The 26,318-nt window shown below is 40.7% G+C and overlaps 1 protein-coding gene across 3 annotated transcripts in view; it reads left to right on the top strand.

The window, feature by feature from the left end:
- Positions 1-26,318, top strand: part of PHKA2 (phosphorylase kinase regulatory subunit alpha 2) — a 119,202-nt gene that overhangs the window by 56,415 nt on the left and 36,469 nt on the right. For all 3 annotated transcript variants that reach the window (XM_088451631.1, XM_088451632.1, XM_088451633.1), the window contains exons 10-24: positions 571-624; positions 1,601-1,723; positions 2,961-3,056; positions 3,230-3,337; positions 4,742-4,820; positions 5,977-6,111; positions 9,089-9,198; positions 9,694-9,838; positions 10,468-10,546; positions 15,503-15,678; positions 16,110-16,286; positions 16,601-16,689; positions 17,990-18,123; positions 25,671-25,827; positions 25,923-26,002. In XM_088451631.1, the coding sequence (XP_088307757.1) occupies positions 571-624; positions 1,601-1,723; positions 2,961-3,056; positions 3,230-3,337; positions 4,742-4,820; positions 5,977-6,111; positions 9,089-9,198; positions 9,694-9,838; positions 10,468-10,546; positions 15,503-15,678; positions 16,110-16,286; positions 16,601-16,689; positions 17,990-18,123; positions 25,671-25,827; positions 25,923-26,002 (1,742 nt within the window). The remainder of the gene's footprint in view (positions 1-570; positions 625-1,600; positions 1,724-2,960; positions 3,057-3,229; positions 3,338-4,741; positions 4,821-5,976; positions 6,112-9,088; positions 9,199-9,693; positions 9,839-10,467; positions 10,547-15,502; positions 15,679-16,109; positions 16,287-16,600; positions 16,690-17,989; positions 18,124-25,670; positions 25,828-25,922; positions 26,003-26,318) is intronic.

Genomic DNA, 26,318 nt, shown 5'->3' on the forward strand with positions numbered 1-26,318 from the left:
CTTTACTCCTGTCTCTCCGGGTGCAATAGCCTCCGCCGACATCTGTACGTTTTCACACTCTCTTGGATGTGGACTTAATAACTTGTAAATGAACCACCCATGATACTGTCTCCCAGGATATGAAGCTCTACGGAGCATGTCATGATTGAACTCAAGTCATTTTAATCCCTGGTGAGATCATCAGCTACTTAATTGTGGGTGTGGATTTTTAAGGAATAAACCACGTTTTCAAATAATAATAATATATTTTTTTGGATCCACCTCCTCTAGCAATCTTTTTTAATGTATTGACATCTTGATATATTATGTTCAATTAATTTTCTAATGATTTAATTTTTGTGATTGTTCTTTGTATACAGTTTTTTTATATTGACCGGTCAACTTAAATAATATTAGTAAAAATATAAAATATAGTTTGTGTCTTGTGTATTTCATTCACATTGATCTTCTTGGAGTATAACATTTATTAGCGCAGAGATCTTTACTTTTTATATGTCTGCTCATCTGCCTAATTTCCACGTCACAGCCTTACAGCTGCTGAAACTCCTCCTTGTTTTCTTTATCTTTAAGGGAAGGTATGGCTGCTGTCGCTTTCTCAGAGATGGTTATAAAACGCCCAGAGAGGTAAAATAATGCTATATAGGTTTTGTGTAGAATTAACAAGGGGTGTGTGTTATTTATGTACATACATTGTACATTCTTTTATTTCATCAGTGTGGCTTTTTAGTGTATGTGCTGTATATTTCTATATATAGCGCAAAATGTAAAGAAAGATTGTGGCAAGCTATATTATTGTGTCACTGCACATGGCCCAGTGTGTATATACAGAAGCCTAGCTCAGCAGATGAGTGTCCCTTCATGTTGCTCCTCATTCTGGTAACAAAGATGAGCTGGCCACATAGAGGCTGATTATATCTCTAATAGTTATGGTAGCCAGCGGTCAGCGGCTGTTGAACAGAATGAGTCTATGGTTGTACATGTGTTCCAGTGTTTTTCACCCTTAAAGACTATGGTTAAGGACTATGTATATGGCATCAGAAAATGGACACAATTAATAGAAGGAAATCCAGGTTTTGACTTATCCAGACTGCTTGGGACATGGGATCTTCTGGATCATTTATCTTGGACCGCCTTGCTTAAAATATAATAAATTACTACTGTTACTCCACACATTACATGGGTTATTTACTTTTATGTTTTATTGTTTTATCTACTTTTATACGCATGTAATTCTGGGTTTCTCTTACACCTTTTTTGTGCCACTGTTATTTATATGCACATGATGTTTTTACACAGTGGGTTCTTTCTATATTTTTTGTATTACATTCATTGTTTAATTGTTAAAACGTTAAGGTGAACGGACAAAAATATATGTGTTCCCAGAATCACAGCGCAATGCTCTGTAAAATAGAATGTGTATCACATGAAACCGCCATTAGCAATAACAACTGAAAACTTACTATGTGAGAAGTATTATTTCACCAGTACAGCAGTAATCTGTGATACTCTTATGCAAACTGAAAACAAAAACACATGATGCTTTAAAGCTCTAGTAAATAAACCAACTTTGACAGTGTTCCTATAATATCCCATTTCCCAGGACCCAACTAGGTTACATTACGACTCAACAGAGCTGAAGTTGTTTGAGAACATTGAATGTGAGTGGCCTATTTTCTGGACATACCTGGTCATTGATGGCATTTTTAATGGGGACCAAGTTCAGGTAAAAATTAAAATATTTGTCATTGTCTCCATATACTACAAACATTGCACCTTCAAAACTCTTAAATCTTCATCGTAGTACTTGTAACATAATTCTGAATCAGGTGTGATACCGTATGTTATGTCGACATGCATAAGATTGACATGATGGAAATATATCGACATGCTTATCATGTTAACAGCTACCATGTTGTCATTTATCATGTCTACACGGATGACAGGTCGTCATGGTGAAATGTCGACATAATGTCCCTGGTGGCCCAGTAATCTCTTACGACAACGGCATCTCCAGTGTCGATTTCAGGGTTCGGACGGACATGTGATGAGTAGTTCCAGCACAGGCATCTGACGAGCAGCGGTTCCAAAGAGCATTCTCCCCCTGATCCTAATCCCTACCCCTAGCCCTCCTCCTAGTGCCTAAACCTCCTGGTGCCACCTAAACCTAAGTGTCAATATTCTAAGAATGTCAATATTCACATGCCGTCATTTTAGATGTCGACATTGTGAACATGTTGACATTCTGAGGATGTTGACGGGGATTCTGTCAACATGTTGAACAATGTCTACATTAGTGTTTTCATTATGGTGTCAACATCATGAATGTCAACATGGTGACCGGATACCTTCCGAATTACTTATCCTGGGTCATGGACACTTTTGGTTTGGTGTCTGTTAGCAAGCCAATAGTCGCCATATAGTAATACTATCTGTTAGTATTATTATATGGCCACCTTTGGTTTGGTGTCTGTTAGTATTATTATATGGCCACTTTTGGTTTGGTGTCTGTTAGTATTACTATATGGCCACTTGTGGTTTGGTGTCTGTTAGTATTACTATATGGCCACTTGTGGTTTGGTGTCTGTTAGTATTACTATATGGCCACTTGTGGTTTGGTGTCTGTTAGTTTTATTATATGGCCACTTTTGGTTTGGTGTCTGTTAGTATTACTATATGGCCACTTGTGGTTTGGTGTCTGTTAGTTTTATTATATGGCTACTTTTGGTTTGGTGTTTGTTAGTATTGTTACATACCTAATTAATCCATAATCATTTATAGGTGGTGACATCACACTGTCTGTTACTGATGCATTCAATGTATTATATTTACTGAATACCAGTTGTACATTGTGTAAACTGATCTATTTGTAGTGAGTGCAATGGTGCCACACCTACCATACATTTATGTTTATGTGCAATATATTTACATGGCATGTGTTTCATTCTGTGTTGTATTTACAGGTACAAGAGTACAGAGATGCTCTGGAAGGAATAATAATCAGAGGGAAAAATGGGATTCACCTTTTGCCAGAATTGTACGCTGTCCCATATGACAAGGTGTGGTGCTTATTTCCTTTTAGCTTGATTAATAGTTTAAGTAGCTATGGTTTGTATTTAGTGTGTGTTTTTTTTTTACGTATTTTATTAGTGCTGACGGGATAGGTTACATAAAAAGTGTTTTACGCATCGACACAAGATAACATGCTATGTATTCCTTGCTATGCCCTTAGATAGAAGAGGAGTATCATAACCCCCATACTGTTGACCGTGTTGCTTTGGGAAAGAAGCCACATCTGTGGGGACAATCTCTCTATATTCTCGGATCCCTGCTCGCTGAGGTATAAATAATAATCTAAGAGCAATCAGTATTTAAGTAAAATGAATTATTGTGACTTTGACAACTTTTATTTTATAAAGTCCTTGTTTTCAATCCAGGGTGATCCGTTTGTGTTACTAATAACAATTATATATAATAAGTAGTGTATAATACTTAGTGTATTTAATGGTAGCCAGTAACAAAATAGAATAAACATGGAGCTAGTTAATCTAGCAGTATTTGGAGTGTTGGAGGAAACTGGAGGTGACCCACACATGCACATACACAGTGATACGGCCCGGTGTTGTTGGGAATCAATGTTATCCACTGTGCTACCCTTGCTTTAAGAAAATAACAGAATATACCGCTTTCTTATAGCATAATTTAAACACAAAAATCATCCATCTCCCTTATCAACTTTGTATCATCACTTCCTAGCATCTTAACGTCAGGTATTATTATAGATTAATAAAGATAAGGCTTTATCCCCCTGTATTTGATTTGCATTAAAAAACACAAGTAAAACATGTAAACACATCTGACTGCTGTAAGGGAAAATGAATGGGATTAGCAGTGTCTGACACATATCTACCTGGAGGCAAGTAAGAAAAGCACAGAATTAAGGCCAGTGGGCATGAAGATTAATGCTCATACTAGAGTATAGGTTGATTATATGACTATACAAGTACACATACCACTTTCATAGCTCATTTAGAGTTGAACATACTTCCATGATTTACATTTTTTGGGTAAGATATACATTTCCATGCTGTGCATGCACACCAACAAGTATCTACACATTGTCCCATATACTGTATACACCTGACAGTTGTATGCTTATGCCCAGAAAGGTGAAACAATGGTGGGCAGATGTGCGCTGCATACAGTAATGGATGTAGTTGTGACATGGATAAATGTGTCCTCATCCACAGATCAGTGCAGGTGCAGTGATACACAGTGTGGGTGATGATGACTGTTGACAGGAGAAGCTAGTAGAAGATTCCTATTTGATTGTTTTTCTTTCATTTGTATTTTGTAGTATTGTTTGCGTTTAATTACATTTTACATAGAATATGAAACTTTTGTATTTCCCGCTTGATGCCGCTCGGATCATCGCATTGGGGCGATGTAAACTCGCAATAGCATAAGGTAGTAAATCAGGCTTGCGCGGCCTCACGCTAACACCGCTACTTTGTGTCCGAATCAGCTCTTTTATGCGTGAAGTACTGTACAACTAGCGCACATCTGTTTTTTGAGTTGGATGCAGGTCTATGTACATCTCTTTCCTTCATATGTGTCCTCATTTACATTAGCCCCTTAATTTTAGAATTAAAAGGTGCAGCACACAGATGTATTTTCTTTCATAGTAGCAGCTTTTTTAAAATTATTAACATTTTATGTTCTGTTTTGGTTTTTTTGTTTATAGGGATTTTTAGCTGCTGGAGAAATTGATCCCTTAAATAGAAGATTTTCAACTGGTTTTAAGCCTGACATTGTAGTGCAAGGTATGTACTCAGTAAATCAGGAGAGCTTGTCAATTTTCAATGCTCGTCTTATATAAGGTTCTTTTCTTGGTTAATGTGGACCATACATCTATGGCCTCGATTCCCCGTTCTGCCGATCGGCGATAAGAACACCTGATCATCGATATCCACGGACATCGATGATCAGCAATCCATCGGTGGATCAGGCAAAAACAGCATGTTAAAAATCCCTAACTCATCGATCTCAATCATCTTTTGGTCGGGATGGGTGAATCAAGGTTTTCCAACATTGGATTTCCCCAATTCTCTGGCGTCGGCAGAATAGAGAATTTGGGCAATACATCACAGGTGTATGGGCCCCATTAGAGTGTTCTTTGGACAATTTCGAAGTGCAGTTGTTTTTGGATCATTTAACATCAAACACTATAAGTACATACTGTAAATAAATCTAAAATGTATAAATTATATTTGTCAAGCTTGAGCTATTTTCAACAAGTTTTTCAAGTGTTTATAATAATTTGAATGTAAAAAATTTAGCTTTTGATGATATTCAAAAAGTACAACATTGCATTAATACTGAACACTCACAGCCCTATATGTGTCGACCTTCCTCCTGACTTTAAAGCATACTTTCTAATGCTCATCCAGGACTCCTGGCAAAGAAGGCTATGGTCCTCCCGGTTCTTCCTCCACTTTGTTCTGAAGTGGACGGAGCTTTTATAATCCGCCATTAAGAGCCTGCTCTGCAATGACATGAATGTCGTTGTGCAGCAGGGTGCTGGGGATTGTGATGATGCAAATAACATCATCATGCCCACTTACTTGTCCCTTGGACCTCCTCTTCTTCATCTCTTGGAGGAGAGGTTCGAAAAGTATGAAAGGCAAATATGGCGCAAAGTATCCTTCTGTATATGTAGCACATCTAAAATAAAACGTGTTGGATTTTTAAAATCATAAATATGTAAAGTAGCTATTATCTATGTTTTTCATATATGGCGCACGGGATCCAATGGTTTCATTAGTGCTCATGTTTAAATCTGCATTCTGATTTGACTCCCCCATTTGGTTATACAGAACGTACACTTGTTAGCTGCTGCTAGCAATAAAACATTTCAGTGGTCGATATTCAATGTTGTTTTGTTAATGGTAATAATTTTTTTATTATTTCCTTTTGCAGTTTCAGTTCTGGCAGAATCTGAAGAAATTAAGAACATGTTAAAAAAAAATGACATCAATGTTGAGAGCTTCAGTGACGTCAAGCCGTTCCGAGTGCAGCCTTCTAGGATTTTGAGTCATCTCTATGCAAAACTCGGTAAGTGCAACCAAAGTAGTGATTTACAGTATGTAAGTTAGTCTGTCAGCCCAACCTACCAAAGGTTACTAAATAGAAATTGTTCCAACATGAAAAGGTATCTCTAAGCATTCACAAATGTATGCGTAAAATGTACTCTATTGTGCAGAAATAAGTTTATAATATATACACATACTGGATGAATAAATATGGTCTATAAAACGCTACGTAATATGTAGACACTATATGAAAAATATAATGATAGTGGGACTGAGTATCCCTTTGCTAATTGTGATTGTCACTATAGCTAAATAAGTCATGTTGTGCAATTGGACATCCTCTGCTCCCCCAATTTTGGAGTCAGTCAAATCCCTCTTGTTTAAAGTCCTGTATTTTGAGAGACAAGCTGTCCTTTCACCTCATGAGACTGGGGTTGTTCGCGTCTATAAAAAATGTGGTCCTTACATTTTATTTATTTATTACCAGTTATATATATATAGCGCACACATCTTCCGCAGAGCTTGCAGGAAATATCTGGCCATTCACATCAGTCCCTGTCCCAGTGGAGCTTACAATCTATATTCCCTATCACACACATTTATATTAGGGTTAATTTTTGTTGGGGGCCAATTAACCTAACAGTATATTTTTGGAGTGTGGGAGAAAACCGGAGCACCTGAAGGAAACCCACGCAAGCACAGGGAGAATATACAAACTCCACACAGTTAGGGCTTTAGTGGGTCGCTTGTACTCTTCCATCTAATATTCTCAAGGTTCTTGAGACAACCTAGGGGTATCTGTACTGACATCTGTTCTTACTTTCTTTACACCCACCCACACCATATATTTGTTACTTACTACTGGTATGCTTCACTTCGTTGGTAATTGTAGCCTCATAGTAAGAAGAGTTCCTGAGAGGGTTCGGCATGACCTATTACCCATGCATTGCTATTCCCGAAGCACTCTATTTGTTTTTTCTCTTGTATCTTTTGCCTTTTAGTGATTATTCTTATCCTCCCCGACCTCCCCTTTTATTTTCGCCTTTTCCTTTGATTTGCCTTACATCAATGTTTCACATCTCATTACCTGTGTAAATTGGTTTATTCTGTGTTACAGTATGTCATCGTTGTCTGTCTCCTGTTCGCTGTGAACAATGCTGTGTTAGTACTATGTTATACCCTTTGCCTTTCATATCTATTGTAAGTCTTCATTGCACTTAATAAAAAATCAGATTATTAATAATAATAATAATAATAATAATGGGACTGAGAGTTAGTTGAGTGTAATGGCAGGAAGAGAAAAGGGGATAAATTGCATGTGGAGAAAAAAGGAAAGTAGTAAAGTAATAACACGGTATGGGGCTGTGGGGTGGAGAGGGTGGGGGGTTGTGACTCACTTGTACTGTGCTAGACAGTCAGGACTTGTCCCAACTGGGGAGAAATTGGATGGTATGTTCCATTTTGTTTTGTTCTGTAAAGCAGTAAACAGTGATGCCCATAGTGTTACAATGGAGAAACAGTTATATTTATGTGTATGTGGCGCCACAAGGTGTCCACAGCACTGTACAGGAGTAAAAATACAATTGAACAACAATACATAGTATAACTATAGCAAAACAATACACCCAAATGCTGGCTGGAATAAATGGGATACTGAAAGCAAGTACAGTAATTACAATTTGTTTGGGGGAGAGGGGATGAGCAGGAAGAATATAACATTTCCTGGATGTCTAGATTATATCCTGCTGTGCGAGAGCAGCTCCTGTAGGAAAGCCTGTGAGTAAGCCAGGGATCAGGCATTTCCACTTATTTGTTTTTTATTACTTTGCTGAGAAGGAGAAAAACTATAGGATATGAAATAGGCTAAATGAATTGCATTGCTGGAAGAAATTACCCTTTCCCAGTTCACCCTCCTGGTTATACCATTCCTTTTAGACTGTAAGCCCCCATGGGTAGGGTCCTCTACCACTGTTCTCTACTGCTAGCAAAATCCCTGTCACTAGGGCACCTCTGTTTCCTTATCTCCCATCCCCACCAGCAACCCTGAGCCTGTGTTGGGTGCAGGATCACTAAGTGATGTTTCTCTGTACAAGGATGGCAGAAGAGAGACTATGATATCCTCTTATATCCTATTAGAGGGGCAGAGTTACAGGACAATCATTTCCTGGTCTGCCAGCATAAAGTGTCAGAACACTGGACTGGTGTATTTCAGCTGAAATTCATCCCTTATGTGTATATCTGTACTACTAAAGCTAGATATAATAGCTAATATTGTATGTGAATACTATTAGTAGCTCCTCATAGGTAGCATTACTAATTATGTGTTATCATGATTAAATACTCTGTAAATAGTCTTCTGTAAATAATAATAGCAGCAGCAGTTATTCCATGGCTTTACAGATGTGTTCTCATACAACTAGCCTGAATACGCCATGCAGCACGCCTTGCCTGATCCTGTGTTACTCTTCTAGCGGCTGGTGTCTTTTTTTGCCGAAAATGCAACTAAATCAATATTTCATGCAACTAGGACGCACTTACAGACTGTGCTGATTCATTTGATATGTGACACTGGTATATCTGTGTGCACCTGAGTCTATATATGAAGCATAATGGAGGCTCAGTCACACACATATACAGATATACAAGTGTCACATATCAAATTAATCAGCACAGTCTGCTGGTGCGTCCTCCGCGCATCACGTTGCGACATATGCATTTACGACAAAATGAGTTGCGTGGACCTGGCGCTCTGAGAGTGGCTTTTTAGCACGACTGCAGCAAAGATGTGTAAGGACACATCTGTGTAAGTTCACAGCATTCCCTCTATTATAAAAGGGTTATATCATATTATACACAACGTTATGCCCCAACACGCCCCGACCAGCATTGGGTGACACGGCTCGCCTATGCTTGAATGCTTCCTGTAACTGACCTACAATGACAGTGTTCTAGAGAATGTAATATAAATGTTACAAATATGACTCTGTGCATGTTTGCAGGAATTAATAAAGCCATGAAGCTGAGTGGGCGCCCGTATCGTCACATCGGAGTACTAGGAACATCCAAACTGTACACAATTAGGGATCAGATCTTTACTTTTACTCCCCAGGTGGGTGAAAAACTGGAACACACCAGCAATGTCACACTCTGTTCAGATAAACTTGTATGTGCCTTGTGTTTGTAAAGAGCCCCGTTCTTATAGCCATTTGGTGAGAGAAGTAGGTGATCTCTAGTTTTATACTGATCTATGTTGTATCAGCAAACAAATATTACAAAATCACTGTAAATAAGCTTTAGTATATAAACATATTTAGTAAATACAATTGAGATTATACTAAAGTAGATTGGTAGACAAATAAAATGTTTACCCCACCTACACAATTTTTTAAAATATGTTACCCCTATTTCTTTCCAGACATTTTATTTCATATGTACAGTATTCCTTTTATTATTTTAGTAGTACTTTTTTATAAAATACATCTTGCAGTTTCAATTTATTAATCTTCTAAGTATGTCCTCTTAGTTTTACTAAGAACTTCCTGTGTAGTGCAATATAATAATATTATAATTTAAGATTTACATGCTCCTCTGCTTACTTTCCTAGTTCACAGACCAGCATCACTTCTACCTAGCTCTGGACAGCAGGATGATTGTGGAGATGCTCAGGACGGAGTTGGCGTACCTGAGTTCTTGCTGGCGAATGACAGGCAGACCGACCCTCACATTCCCCATCACTCACTCCATGCTCAGTAATTTGCTATTTTCATTGTAATATGCTCTGCACTGCTGTAACTATCATCTAGGATTATCTTGCACCTCTGTCATGACACGTAAATACTAGATTCACCATATAAGCTCTTTTCTATAACCAGCCCAGTGTATGTGTAGTTGTAATAGAAGGACGGAGGTAAAAATGTGACTTTACTAATAGTTGGCAACCACGGACAGGTACAATGTGGTATATTTACTAAAGTGAGAGTTTTTAGGTGTTGATGTTGCCCATAGTAGTAACCAATCAGATTCTAGCTATTATCTTCTAGAAGGTGCTAGTTAAATGTTAAGTAGAATCTGATTGGTTGCTATGGGCAACATCTCCACTTCTAAAAACTCTCACTTTAGTAATTATACCCATATGTGAGCTTTATAAGCAGCCGTTAGCAATAGATGGCTGCATAGTCTGTCGCACAGGCAAAGTGATGAGTACATTTTAGGAAACTGGCTGTAGCAGACTGTTTTATTTGCAATTGTTCGTACAATGTAAATTATATTTTGTGATTTTCTAATTCATCTAGTCACCTTTCAAACCTAAATAAAATTCACATGTGCTACAACTCTTTTATATTATTAAGTCAAATAATATTCATACATTGTATTTTAGATGATGAAGGCTCTGACATAGACCCAGCTATTCTTTCTACAATTAGAAAACTTGAAGATGGTTATTTTGGAGGTGCAAGGTACTTATAATATAATCATGTATTCAATTGCACTAAAGTATTTCCAAAACATGCTCACTTTGGTGACTGATTAGTTGTTATGAAATGAATAGGACAGCATACAGTACTTGGTAGATAGAATGACATGGACAATGTAGAGAAGATGCTCACTTTTGTGACTGATTAGTTGTTATGAAATGAATAGGGCAGCATACAGTACTTGGTAGACAGAATGACATAGACAATGTAGAGAAGATGGGAGCTTTGGTGACTGATTAGTTGTTATGAAATGAATAGGACAGCATACAGTACTTGATAGACAGAATGACATGGACAATGTAGAGAAGATGGGAGCTTTGGTGACTGATTAGTTGTTATGAAATGAATAGGACAGCATACAGTACTTGGTAGACAGAATGACATGGACAATGTAGAGAAGATGGGAGCTTTGGTGACTGATTAGTTGTTATGAAATGAATAGGTCAGGTTACTTGGTACACAGAGTGACATGGACAATGTAGAGAAGATGGGAACTTTGGTGACCTAATGAATAGGACAGCATACTGTACTTGGTAGACAGAATGACATGGACAATGTAGAGAAGATGGAAGCTTTGGTGACTGATTAGTTGTTATGAAATGAATAGGTCAGCATACAGTACTTGGTAAACAGAATGATATGGACAATGTAGAGAAGATGGGAGCTTTGGTGACTGATTAATTGTTATTAAATGAATAGGTCAGGTTACTTGGTAGACAGAATGACATGGACAATGTAGAGAAGATGGGAGCTTTGGTGACTGATTAGTTGCTATAAAATGAATAAGTTGGGTTACTTGGTAGACAGAATGACATGGACAATGTAGAGAAGATGGGAGTTTTGGTGACTGATTAGTTGTTATGAAATGAATAGGCCAGGATACTTGATAGACAGGATGACATGGACAATGTAGAGAAGATGGGAGCTTTGGTGACTGATTAGTTGTAATGAAATGAATAGGTCAGGTTACTTGGTAGACAGAATGACATGGACAGTGCAGAGAAGATGGGAGTTTTGGTGACTGATTAGTTGTAATGAAATGAATAGGTCAGGTTACTTGGTAGACAGAATGACATGGACAATGTAGAGAAGATGGGAGCTTTGGTGGCTGATTAGTTGTTGTAAAATGAATAGGTCAGGTTATTTTTTAGACAGAATGACATGGACAATGCAAAGAAGATGGGAGTTTTGGTGACTGATTAGTTGTTATGAAATGAATAGGTCAGGTTACTTGGTAAACAGAATGACATGGACAATGTAGAGAAGATGGGAGCTTTGGTGACTGATTAGTTGTTAAGAAATGAATAGGACAGGTACTTGGTAGACAGAATGACATGGACAATGCAGAGAAGATGTGAGTTTTGGTGACTGATTAGCTGTAATGAAATGAATAGGTCAGGTTACTTGGTAGACAGAATGACATGGACAATTCAGAGAAGCTGTGAGTTTTGGTGACTGATTAGTTGTAATGAAATGAATAGGTCAGGTTACTTGGTAGAGAGAATGACATGGACAATGTAGAGAAGATGGGAGTTTTGGTGACTGATTAGTTGTAATGAAATTAATAGGTCAGGTTAGTTGGTAGACAGAATGACATGGACAGTGCAGAGAAGATGGGAGTTTTGGTGACTGATTAGTTGTAATGAAATGAATAGGTCAGGTTACTTGGTAGACAGAGTGACATGGACAATGTAGAGAAGATGGGAACTTTGGTGACTGATTAGTTGTTATGAAATGAATAGGTCAGGTTACTTGGTAGACAGAATGACATGGACAATGTAGAGAAGATGCTCACTTTGGTGACTGATTAGTTGTTATGAAATGAAGAGGACAGCATACAGTACTTGGTAGACAGAATGACATGGACAATGTAGAGAAGATGGGAGCTTTGGTGACTGATTAGTTGTTATGAAATGAATAGGACAGCATACAGTACTTGGTAGACAGAATGACATGGACAGTGTAGAGAAGATGGGAGCTTTGGTGACTGATTAGTTGTTATGAAATGAATAGGTCAGGTTACTTGGTACACAGAGTGACATGGACAATGTAGAGAAGATGGGAGTTTTGGTGACTGATTAGTTGTTATGAAATGAATAGGTCAGGTTACTTGGTAGACAGAATGACATGGACAATGTAGAGAAGATGGGAGTTTTGGTGACTGATTAGTTGTTATGAAATGAATAGGTCAGGTTACTTGATAGACAGAATGACATGGACAATGTAGAGAAGATGGGAGTTTTGGTGGCTGATTAGTTGTTATGAAATGAATAAGTCGGGTTACTTGGTAGACAGAATGACATGGACAATGTAGAGAAGATGGGAGTTTTGGTGACTGATTAGTTGTTATGAAATGAATAGGTCAGGTTACTTGGTAGACAGAATGACATGGACAATGTAGAGAAGGTGGGAGCTTTGATCACACTCTGAATTCTGGGCAGTACTTTTTGCACCATATAAAGCAAATAATGATGGCTTTATAACCATGACATTTAAATATGTTAAGGTTATTGATCAGGCAAGCCTGGAGACATTCCCTGCCGCAGTGGAAACAGTATGACATTTTGAGATTAATTCTGAGTTATACATAATGCAAATGCAACTCCGGATGGCCGCCGCAAATGAAATGCAAGCGGAATGCTAATGCGACTATATGTAAGATTCTGGTGCTTATGCATCTATGCGATCACACAGCCCCACTTTTCCGTACATGAGAGAAGCCATCACATCATTATCATTGAGATTTACTCCTACCCCTACGTTAGGTGCAGGAGCTCCGTCTGACTTTGGCGCCGACAATGAATACACATGACTCATAATAGCAAGTAACTCTGGCCCTCATGCACCATGACACACCCACGGTTTTCATGTGTGCGCTCACATTGTTGCCACACAGTCTATTTAGTGGCTGTAGGAAAACAGTGTATGACTCTGAATCTCACGTACAGTACATTCTAACAAATGCATAATGAAGGTTGCAACAAATGCACAATATGTGACAAATCGCATTAAGGCCCTCATTCAGAGCCGTACGCTCTGAGCAGAGCGCACGCTCTGAATGAGGGCCGGGCTCCATTTTCATGGAGCGTCCTCCTGGACGCTCGTATAGCTGTGGGTCACCACCCACAGGCTATACGAGCGTGCTTTGTGATGGCCGCGATGGTCGAGACCATCGCGACCATCGAAATTGCGAGCCGGAGCCTGCGGTTGAGGTTTTCAACCGCAGGCTCCGGAGTGATTTTGGCTCTATCAGAGCCAAAATCACTCCCACTGCCATCACTAGTGATGTCAGTGGGCCGGCTTCTGAAGGGAGGCGTTCCCGTGGGAACGCCCCCGTCAGGGAGGCACGCCCCCGGCACGCCCACCAAAGGGGGCGTGCTGTCAATCAACATTGACAGCACGCCCCCTTTGATCGGACACAACGAGCGAAGGACTTTCCTTCGCTCGTCGCGTCTGGCGCATGCGCACGACGGAGCTCCCTCCGTCGTGCGCATGCTCAGTGCATAACATCGACCCACTTGCGAGCGGACAGCCGCTCGCGAGTGGGTCTGAATCAGGCCCTAAGTTTTCATTTAAGTTGGATGATGAAATTGAACTCTGAACAGTGCATATTACAGTTTCTACTAACTTCTCATAAGTGAAAATACATTTCTGCCTGTGCAATACTCATTAGTTATTGTGGTGTAATATGGCTGGTTAAGGTACATTTCATAAGCCTTAAGCAATTATGTGTGCTATGTGTTAAACCTTGTAACTTACCCTATCTCTGTTTATGCTTCAGTTCAATAGACTATTTCTTCTGTGTATTCACCTATCGCAAACAACTCCTCTAAGATGTGTCCTTGTCTACATACCTTACTGAACATACAGACACGTGGCGCTCTTCTTACCCGCACACTGCTGACTTCATCAAAATAAAATTAGTATGAACAAGAAGCCATTAAAACAAAATGGATGCTCATTCTATAACATGCACAAGAGCTTGTAAATCAGAAGATGTTAGGGTAAACTTAAAAATATGAACAGTGTAGATTATTGTTTAGTTACCATAGGTGGTTCCTAGGGAACAAGGTAAATAGGCAGAACCAGTAATAAGTGAAGCTGCAGGCACACTAGTCAACATGTCATCTGTCACCACCGGAACCCAGGTTCCTATCACCTTTCCTTACAGCAGAGTCAGTCATAATAGAGTTGCAGGGAGCAAAATCTAGTGCTACCATGGTAAGTGTAGAGGCCCAATGCAACCAAATTGTGTGGTGTTGTGTAATTCCAGGTGATACTTATACTGAGTGTGATATTTGTGAGCTTCCATGCAGAAGTCTATCTCTGTTTTGTACCTAATGCAGAGACACACATGGCAGCTATGATAAAGGAACCTTCTGTACACTGCAAATGTCAATCCATGTTATTGGGGGAGTTCTGGACATTGCACCATTGGGGCACATTCTGCTACAGTATACATGTAATGAGGGTTTATTCATGCGATCTATTTGAGGTGTACTATGGAGGGTTACATTAGGTATCTATGCAGCATGAGGTGTGCACCACTTGGGTCTGTGCAGACTGGCTGACAATGGTGTCTGTACAACATGGCTGGTATTAAGTGTTAATGTAGGTGACAGTGGTGTCTGAGATGATGGGTACGGTTCTGTGGAAGATGGCTGTGTGGTCCACAGTGTACTGTAAATTGAGACACACATCTTTGCTCTGTGTCTGAATGTTATAAGTGGCCACAAACAGGTGTTGGAAATTTATTTTTATTTCACTAAATAATACTATTTCAATGTTTTTTCTTCTTTAGTCCATAGTGCTTGCATTGTATAATGCTATTTTGTATTGGTGATCACTGTAAAATAACATGCATATCGCTAGGGGGATGGGGGATTATACATATATAACATGCCCGTGTTCTAAACCACCAATGTGTCTCTTTTTCAGAGTAAAACTGGGAAAGCTATCTGATTTCCTCACCACATCATTCTTCACTCACCTAAGTTTTCTGGACACTGACTGTGATGAAAAGCTATTTGATGAAAGTAATGATGGCTACTACAGTCCAGAGAGTGACTATGAATATGAATTAGGTGGATTTCAAGGCGAACATGATGAAAATGGTAGGAAATGGCTTCTTTCTTTGGTTACAGAAACATGCCCGTAGTCTGTCACACACTGCTGAGCTCAGACTGCTGGACAGTTAGGGGCCAAAGCAAATGACCCTTAGAGCCTGCTAATTTGCCAGGAGGCTAGAAACCCCTGTGTCGTGGGAGTTGTGACTGTCCTATAACAGACACTGATGGGTGGCATGTCATTGCAATCACCTCCTGCCCCTATATGTAATATCTCTGTTCCTTTCCTTCCGTTCATTCCTTTATTTATCTAGGTGTCTTGCTGATGTTTCATGTATCATTTCTGACTGAGCATGAATAATTTCTTTAAGATTTACTGACTATTTATTTATGTAATTAGCAATTATTTTATAATTGAATGGCAAATGCGCACCTAGATAGCATCATGTTTAAACAATAATTGTATGACTCTGTTTCAGATGAGGCCCAAGATGATCTTGATCAGTACATAAACCACTGGCAGCAGAGCCTGGCTTCTACCACACACTTGCCCCCTACAAGCAGCAGCTCAGCGCAGTACCATGCTTTTAGTGCTCTTCATACCACCCGGGATATACTCTCCTTTGTGGCCAAATCGAAGGGCCTCGAATGTTCTAGTAAGTGAATATGTGTAATCAGGAAATTGTGTTTTTTTTACGTAATATATAATACGTATTTGCTGATTATATTGTTTGCTGCTTTTTGTTTGTAATGATTACTGGTGGTAAAGCTGATACGCTCAGTAACAGCTGCCAGACTATCATTTCCCTTCCTGTAGCATTGGTCCTGCTCATGAGTATAACACACCTGTTAAGGTTTTTAGCCATTAAAATAGTGTTTACAGAAAATATTGTGCTTATGGTGCATATTCAATACATTTATTATTACCCTTTGTATAATTAATAGTCTGCCCATTTGTACTGAATTTCAGATTCTTCGCTGTTTCTACCCACTAAAAATTTAAGTGGTCATCGGAAGTCTTTAAATCTGTTAGACGTTCCTCAACCTCATAAAACACAGGTAAATTGCTATCCTGACATAATAGACATTGATTTTTATTTATTTTTTGTTTTTTTGCATGCAATTATATGTCCCACAGTCTGTGTTTTTCCCATGTAAACTATTATGTGTGTGTATAGCACTTAAGCTGCATACACACACAACGATTTAGTAAATGAACGATTTTAGTAAACGATTTTCGATAATCATTTACTAAAATCGTTCATTTACTAAATGTAACGAACGATTTTTATTTAACTACAAATGATTTTTGCATATTAACTTAATGAAAATCGTCGAGTTGGCCAGTCTGACTGAACTACAAACGTGAACGTGCATGAACGATAATCGTTCATCGTTTTCACTCAGAAAGTGAACAATTTTTTCAACGATTGAACGATAAACGATATAGTTAACGATAATCGTTCAAAAAAATCGTTGTGTGTGTATGCACCTTTAGAGATGAGTTCGCTAATGCTTTAATACATCTTACAACATCTCTAAGGAGGACAGTGATACCCCGGGTTATTGCAGGGTTAACCCAGGTAGCTCCTTGGTGTAAAAGGGTAAAGGGTTAGATTCCCGGGTCAAGTGACCCAGCATTCCAACCCAGGTAAGGTGCAGGGTTTAACACGGGAATGACCCGTGAAACCCTGCAGTGTAAACGGCGTGATCCGGGTCACGATGCATGCTGGCCGATTGGCCGGCTTCAGTGGCGCTTGGAGATGACATCATCTCCAAGCGTCCACTTCCACGCCGGAAGAGCCGGGTCACTGCAGACTCGGCTCTGGTGTGAACGATGCTGACTCGGGAATATCCTGGGTTGGCGCAGGCAAAATTCCGGGTCTGACCCGGATTAGAACCCTGTTCCAACCTCCGGGTCAGACCCGGAATTTAGGTGTAAAAGTGGCTGCCCGTATGGATGTGTAGATGGCGATTACATTATATACTGTAGACCTTTCATAAATTTGTTTTGTAGTTGGAGATAGGGATGTTTCAGTGGTTAAGCCACTTGTTAAACTAAAACTTGAAACACATGGCATTCCTATAAATTGTGGACAATTATAATATTACAATAATATAAACCGAATCCTAAATCCCCTTAACAACTTCTGTACTTGAGGAGTATAGGTACATTTAGATTTGAATCTCTTTATTTTAAAATGACTGCTGCTTATTTTTTCTTCTACAATGAAACTATTAATCTTTGTGAGGCATCTCTGAGTTTTTCATATAATGTTACATTTATCATCCAATAACTTGTTCTGAAACTATGTCAGTGACTTTGGATGCATATATTATTCTCATTTTATGTACACAGAATAGAGAAGCTGAGTTAAAGTTGCCAAAGGACTCACATGGTAACATCGACTGTGAAAGATTATTGGAGCAGCTTAAGGAGTGCCCGACCCTTCAGGACCAGGCTGATATACTGTACATATTGTGTGTTATAAAGTGAGTCACCGCAGATTACTTCTCTATTAATATTGTGTCAGTAGCCATCACTGAACATCACAAAATCATGATGGGATTTTACAGTGGAGAAATAAATACATTAAGCGGCTGATGTAGAGTTGGATGAAAAGGCACATACATACAAAAGCGCCCATATTCTCAGGTGCACACCGCAAAAATACTAGTACTTGTGTCAGGCCTGCTCAATAGCACGTGTGGATTGACAGTGTTAGCAGTGCATTACCCTATTTGTACACAATATAATAAAGTAATGTAGTGTTAGATACACAAGAGATAATAGTATATTGACAGTGGGCCTGATTTTTTACGGATCGTAACTGCAACAGCGTACGCAGATCGGCAGATGGTGTGTACTGCGCATGAGTATGCACAGCAGTGCTCGTGCGTGAATTAGCCTTGCGATCGCACTGTGGGCCTGATTCAGAGCCGAACGCTCTGACCAGAGCGCTCGCTCTGAATCAGTGCCCTCCTCCATGAAAATGGAGCGGCCTCCTGGCTGCTCGCATAGCTGTGGGTGACCACCCACAGCATATGCGAGCGTCCATGATGATGGACGGGCTTGCGATGGAGACCCTGCGGTAGGGTCTCGCTGCCGCAAGCCCTGGAGTGATTTTGGCTCTATCCGTCTGGCAGGCACGCCCCCGGCACGCCTACCAAAGGGGGCGTGCTGTCAATCAACATCGACAGCACGCCCCCTTTGGTGCGAGACCCGGAGCGATGGAGTGCCCGTCGCTCGCCGGGTCTCGCGCATGCGCACGACGGAGCTCCCTCCGTCGTGCGCATGCGCAGTGGGGGAACATCGACCCGCTTGCGAGCGTCCTGCGCTCGCGAGCGGGTCTGAATGACCCCCTGTGATCACTAACGCAGATACAAAGCCATCACAGACCGAGGGACAGGACGTCAACGTTTGGGGGTGGTGATGGGGGAGGGGTTGGAGAAACGCAGTCGTGCCTGTCCGTTTGAACGCCGCTGCATGGGCGTGCATAAATTAGCCACTCAGATGGCATACGCAGCTTGTGTAGTCACTGCATGCGACAAAGTTAGCAATTTCTGAGTAAGATCAGGGCTGCTGTAGTTTTGCATGAGGGGCCGATGTTTCTCGATGTTCCATATGTATACACAGGACTGCGAGGTATTATGGATGTGAGAAAACGGTAGTGGGCGTCTCTATGCTGGCTGTGTGATGGCTTTGGGATTGCATTCATTAGCATATTTTTGCAACCGCGATCGCAATAGCGATCTGTAGTGAATCAGGCCCAGTGTTATTTACATTTTTCAAATACAAGTAATTAAATAGAAATACAATTACAAATTAAATAAAACATCTCTCTTTTCCCTTTTAATATTACAATAGCAGTTCAAAAGGTTACACCTCCTTGTTTTTTGCTAACTACTTAGCACACAGGCATGATGTAATAATACAAACAAATAACACTAGATAACCTGGTAGCAGGTCAACTTTATGGCATTGACATGTATTGTTTTAGTATAACCACACAGTTACCTTGGGGCCCTTATTGTTCTTATAATCTGTGACATTTATTTTGGTCGGGAACTCTGCAGCATACATACATTGGGCCTGATTCAGCAAGGATTCTACTAGAACGCACGCACCGCAGTTGCTAATATTAGCGGTGAAATGCAAATGTTTGCAATCGCATTGCGATCACAGCTTACCATAAGGACGCCCACTTCCCTTTACATACATCCGTATACTTGGGCAACATAGCGAAATAATCGGTAACATCGAGTAACATCGGAACCATACGCACAGATAAGGCAGGTCAGACCTCACTCAGGAATTGCTAACTTCAGCACACACTATGAGGCCTCAGGCTGCGTATGGCATTGCAGTGGATAATTTATGCACGCCCCTGCAACTGCGTTGCAACGCACTGGCACGCCTGCGTTCGCCCGACCACCCCCCTGTCACCACCCACAAACGACACTTCCTGTCAATCAATGTGCTCGGGGTCTGCGTATCCTCTGCAAACGCATTTCCCATCGTAATTGCTAGTTCGCGCACTGCGTTGCATATGCATGCGCAATGCAAATTAATCGACCGATTGCGTACGTCTTTGCTACTGCGATCCTTGCTGAATCAGGCCCATTGTACATTGCTATTCAATAATGTTTACTGAAAACATTGCTGGGATATTAGGATTCATAAAAACTGGTGTTGTCAACCCACTATAATGTAATATTTAATATTATTACCCCTGTCACAGACCTCATGTAATCTGTCATACAGTAGAGCTGGAATAACTTCCTGTATCTGTTGCGTTAGATATTGTTTAAAATCTACAGTTTGTGTAAAAGTACTTCCTGTCATGCACATTTGCAGGAAGTTTGGAAACCGACAGAACTTTCTCCAGAATCAGTTGTCTGGAAGAGACATAATACTGTGCATTATTTGGCTTATTATTGCTTTATTCAGTGTCCAGAGGTATTTGTAAAACTACATTTATAGTGCTGCATTAAGTAAGGAGTCACTAGAAGAATGGTACCTTATGTATGGATTGACCTGGTGTAAAGGTTGCCAGAAAAACAAATATGCCCATACTGTATTGCTGTATTTTTGTATTTTTTTTTTCAAATATGAGCTGAGTTCATTGTAAAAGTTACAGAGGCCCAAATAGCAAAGAGAGCGGGGAAGGCATGCCATTTGGTTATCTACACAATCAATTGCATGAAATGAGGGGTCGTTTACCTTTCTAACCCAAGTCTGGTACACACAATGGTTTCTAGAATTTAAAATAATAGCAGAAAAGTAATCAGTATGTAATGCCGGATCAAATACCGACGGCAGCAGCCCAATGGATCGAAATCCCGACTGCAGCAGGTAAGTACCCTAACGCTCTCCCTACCCTAACCCTCCTTTAGTGGTGCCTAACCCTAACCTTTCCCCCTAGTGCAGGGATTCCCAACCACAGTCCTCAAGGCACATTAACAGTCCAGGTTTTAAGGATAGCCGTACGTGAGCACAGGTGACTTAATTAGAACCTCAGTTATTTTGATTTAACTATCTGTGCACAAGCATGGATATGACTAAAACCAGGACTGTTAGTGTGCCTTGAGGACCAAGGTTGGGAATCACTGCCCTAGTGCCTAACCCTAACCTTCCCCCCTAGTGCCTAACCCTAACCTTCCCCCCAGTGCCTAAACCTAACCCCCCCTCCCCGCACCCTAAACCTAACCCTCCGGGGGGGGTGCCTAACTCTAACCCCCCCCTAGTGGTGACTAATCCTAACCCCCCCTTTCCCTTCCCTGACCCTCCTGGGGGGCTACCTAACCCTAAGTCCCCCATGGGTGCCCTAAACCTAACGCTCCGGCACCCCGCAGCTAACCTCTAAGACACCCGGCTTACCTTCGTTCGGTAAGCCAGGTGTCAGGATTTTTAGTGGGGCTAATGATAGGCGTCGGGATTTCAACGCCTATCGTTAGTCCCATGTCGGGATGTCAGTGTCGTATCGTCGGGCGGGTTAGCGCCCGCCGGTATCCTGATCGAATCCTGCAGAAAATTATGTTTTTCATATTATTATCCTTTATTTATAGGCACGCCTGGGGGTCTGCAGCACCATACAAAGTGCATACAAAAGTACAGTACTAAGTACTAAATATAACAGGATGAAAAACCAGTATATACCCCGCACTCAGTAGCTACACATCTATGCAAATGCAAGGATCGCAGTTGCTTATACACATGCAATCGGCCGATTGTTGCATACTGCGCGTCCCGGCCACTGCGATCGCAGTGACTGCACAGACCCATCGCAGAGTGATTGACAGGAAGTGCCATTTGTGGGTGGTGACGGGGGGGGTTGTCGGGCAAACGCAGGCGTGCCTGTGTGTTTCAACTCCTTTGCATGGGCTTGCATAAATTATCAGCTGTGATACCAGACGCAGCCTGAGGCCTCATAGAATGTGCTGAAGTTATCAATTCCTGAGTGAGGTCTGCCCTGCCTTAACTGTGCGTATGGGTCCGATGTTCCTTGATGTTACCGATTATTTAGCTATGTTGCCAAAGTATACGGATTTGTGTAAGGGGAAGTGGGCTTCCTTATGTTAGGCTGCGTTCGCATGTCAAATGCAAACAAATAAATAATAATATCACTGCTGATATTAGCAACTGCATTGCATGCGTATAAGCAGAATAGCGATCCTTGCTGAATCAGGCCCACAGTCACTATAACAGCAGACAGGTTAAGAGTCTGTGCACAAAGTAAGGATGGAGGAACTGCGCTCTAAAGATAGTAACTAAATCCGTGGCAGCATGGCCTATAGAGAGGTCCTTCTCTAAATGAATTAATATAAAGGGTTGACACTCAACTGATGAATAAGTGCATACAAGTAGGAACTGTAGTGACTGCAATATTGTAAATAAATGTGTTTTATTTTGCGATAGATATTAAAAAGTATAATCTACCCCAAATAGCATATCTTGGGGGTAGAGTTGTGATGTGGGAATCCCAATTACCTTCTCACTAAGACGCTCTTTTAGGGATCGTCTTTCCTTAAGGTGTGTGATCTTGTCAAAACCATACGTTCCCCTAGTGTGGTGTACTATGAAACCATCATTGTGGGTGAGTGATACATAGATAATAGTGGCGTCCCACGTGTATACACACTAATGTTACCGTGCTGATCGTAACTTTTGAGTGTCTCCAGGGAGAGGGTCCCAATTCTGGTGCAGTGAATTACAGTCTTTTTAACCCAGGGTAATGTTGGTCCTTACACTGTGAATGCTGCAGTGTGTCCCATGCAGGTTGAGCTCCCAGTGTCCTGTAGAGGGTGCTCCTGCAGATGTCTGTAAATCTCCGCTTTAGGGTTATATCCGGAGGTACAAGTCTGCTTGTGTGTAAGGGCACTGTCTGCATTTGTATACAGTACTGTTCTTAGTTAGCTCAGTGGCTGGATGTCTGGCACGGTGAAATCCCGCTTATACTTTGCACTAGTCAAACCAGGCGGTGATGGCGTCCTCTGTAGTTGTAGATCAGTTTGTGTTTTACCAACTGGGTGGTGTGCACCGGGGCTGTAGGAATAAGTGCCCCGTTTGTGATTAGCAACCTTGTGGTTGTCACATGCTGGGCTTAGTACCTGGAAGTTCAACAGTGCAGTAATATGCAGGTTTGTGTCGGGCTTGTCGCCTTGCAGAGTGACAGTGTGCAGGCCTGTGGGTTGACTGTAAGAGGTGGGTCCCAACGTGTATCGGCCATTCAAAGGCCATCCTCGGGGTACAGTATGTGAATGCATAAAGAATAACAAGGAGGAGGAGAAAATGGTGTAGGATACGGAAAGGAACAGTACACAAGGGAAGAGGTACCAGCTTGTGAGGGCTTACAATCTATAAGCAAAGACCAGTCAGTCAAAGGTGATACAAGGTTGAGTCACTAGGTGCGGACAAAAGGGATAGGTTGGGGGAGAGCTGGTAGGCTTTGATAAAGAAATTGGTTTGAGAGCTTGTTTGAAGCTTTGGAGAGAGGTGGAGAGCCTGATAGCAAGAGAGAGAGCTTTCCAGTGATGGGGAACAGTGTACGAGAAGTCCTGGAAGCTGGAATCGGAAGATTTTATCAGGGATCAGAGGTGGCGGTCATTGGAAGAAGAAAGAGGGTGGGCTGGATGTGGAGGGAGTCAGCATAGGGCCTGGTAGAGAGGGGAGGCAGGTACAGAGCAGTTGGAAAGAAACATTAACCAAACAGCAGTATTTAGCATTGATTTCAGTAGAGAGAGTTGGGATTAGGGAAGGCCAGATAAGAGGCTGTTAAGATGACAAATGAGTGGATGAGGGCCTTACTTCAATTCAGGGTGAGAAAGGGGCTGATTCTGCAGATATTATGAAGGTAGAAGTGGCATGAATGTGGAGTTTGAAAGAAAGGGAGTAGTTCAAGATAACTCCTGAGCAGTAGACTTGTTGGAAAAAAGAGAGGGTGATGTTGTCAATAGATAGTGAAAAAGGGGGCTGGGGAGGCTGAGAAGATGATAACCCCATTCTTACACATATTTAGTTTAAGAAAGCACTAGGACATCCAGGAGAATATGGCAGAAAGCGAGCTTAGATGCAAAAGGGAAAAGTCAGGGGAGGAGTGGTAGAGTGGAGTGGTAGATCTGAGTACAATCAGCATAGAGATCTTACTGGAGCTGAGATAGTATAGTGTATAGGGAAAATAGGCGAGGGCCAAGAACAGAACTTTGATGGATGCCAGCAGGTACATGAAGAGGGGGAGAGGTGGAGTCATGAGAAGAGACTTAGAATGAGTGGTAAGAGAGGTAGAAGAATAGCCAAAAGAGGACAGTGTCCCACAGATCAAGCAAGTGAGTGGGTGGTGTATAGCGTCCAGCAGATGTCTAAGAGGATGATTAATAGGGCAGCAATAAGGTCATTAGTGACTCTTGTGAAGGCAGTTCCTGTAAAGCGGAGAAAACAAAAGCCGGACAGAGGGTCAAGCAGGGAGTGGGCAGACAGAAAAGTGGTAAGGTGGTTGTACACAAACTGCTCATGGAGTCTGAAGGTGAAGGGAAGGAGAGAGATTGGGCAGTTCTAGAGAGAGAGGTTCAATGATGATTTTTTTAGGATGGAAGATACAATGGAATGCTTGAAAGCAGAAGGAATGCTGCCTAATGAGAGATAGTTCGAAGAGCTTTGCAAGATGGAAAAAAGTCATGGAAGAGAGAGGGAGTGGAGGAGAGAGGATGGGCAATATATATATATATAAAGTATAATAAGGATACAGTTGAAAAGGGATTATCATACATTTCTGAAAAGTGACTGGTCTGCTGACATTAAAGGTGCCTGATTTGTATGGATTAACATAGCATAGAAAGTGCCAGAAGTACAAATATGCTGGAACCAGTTTATTTCAATAGATAAAAATGCATGTATTTGTCTGGTAATCACAAATGATCAACAGAAAATGAATAAAATGTGGATACATTGTGTGAAAGAGGTGAATACTATTTTTCAAATTAGGGTGCCCTATTTACTTTACAGCCGGAGGATTTGAGTTGTTGCAGACATCCCCTTTTTACTACAGTAACCACAGCAATGTTATTTATTTTCTGGTGATCAAAAATGATCAATTAGTAAACATGTGTACAGTGCTCTCATTTTATAGAGGGTACTTCTCTCTTTGAAACAGTCATACTCCCTATGTTTCCCGGTGCTAATGCGATAGACAAGGTTCTAAACGATCCTTCCACTATCCCTGGCACTATTTCTCTTTATTTCTATTCAAGCAGACGCATGCATAGTCAAATATGTCTATTGTGGGAGACCATTTATTAAATGGAGAGGTACTGTAAGGTATGGCCAGTAATAACATGGACTATTATTTATCCATTGTGAAAAATGAAGAATAGATCCTTAGAAACCCTGAGTAAATGGAAATAAATTAATTCTTCTCAACAAGCAAAAAATAAATACATACATTTCTGTGTCAGTGGCTATTTATGGTGTTTTTCCAAATAGATATAAATGATTTTATAAAATATCTGACTTATCTCCTATCACATTTTATTTATGTGTGTAGAGGACTTGAGTGGGACACCAATCTTAACGGCCAGTGTGGAGTCACAGTGCACTGTCTACTGAATGAGCTGTACGGCAAAGCTGGCCACAACCGAGAGTGGGGTCTAATACGATACATCTCTGGGCTTCTGAAAAAGAGAGTGGAAGTGCTTGCAGAGGTATGATACATACTCATATTTACGTAGCCACTTTCTGAGGTCTTAAAGCACGGCCATAGGACTTGTTGTAACCCTAAAAGCTTCCTTTTCTCTAGGCATGCACTGATATACTGTCACACCAGAAGCAGCTGACGGTAGGCCTGCCGCCTGAACCTCGCGAACACACCATTACAGCGTAAGTGCTAGCCATTGCTGATAATATCACCATACTTTCTAAACCAAACTAATTCAAAAATCAATCTATAATCATTGGCATAATCTAAAAGGCAAGTGCTCATGCCTGTTTAATATATTTACTGATATACAGTAAATATATTAAATATATATGTGCAACACTGTATAGGTAAATCAAAGTTTTTTCCATTACAAAATGTTATATTCAGAAAATGCCACAAGATATAAGGTTGGAGTGTTATTGTATCATATTAGAATGTATATTATATTTATAGCTTTTCATGTCATACATTAGTCCACAGATAGTAATTGAGCCA

This window comes from Taudactylus pleione, unplaced genomic scaffold (genome assembly GCF_031769625.1).
Source record: "Taudactylus pleione unplaced genomic scaffold, aTauple2 ptg000026l, whole genome shotgun sequence".
In the NCBI taxonomy this organism is placed as follows: domain Eukaryota; kingdom Metazoa; phylum Chordata; class Amphibia; order Anura; family Myobatrachidae; genus Taudactylus; species Taudactylus pleione.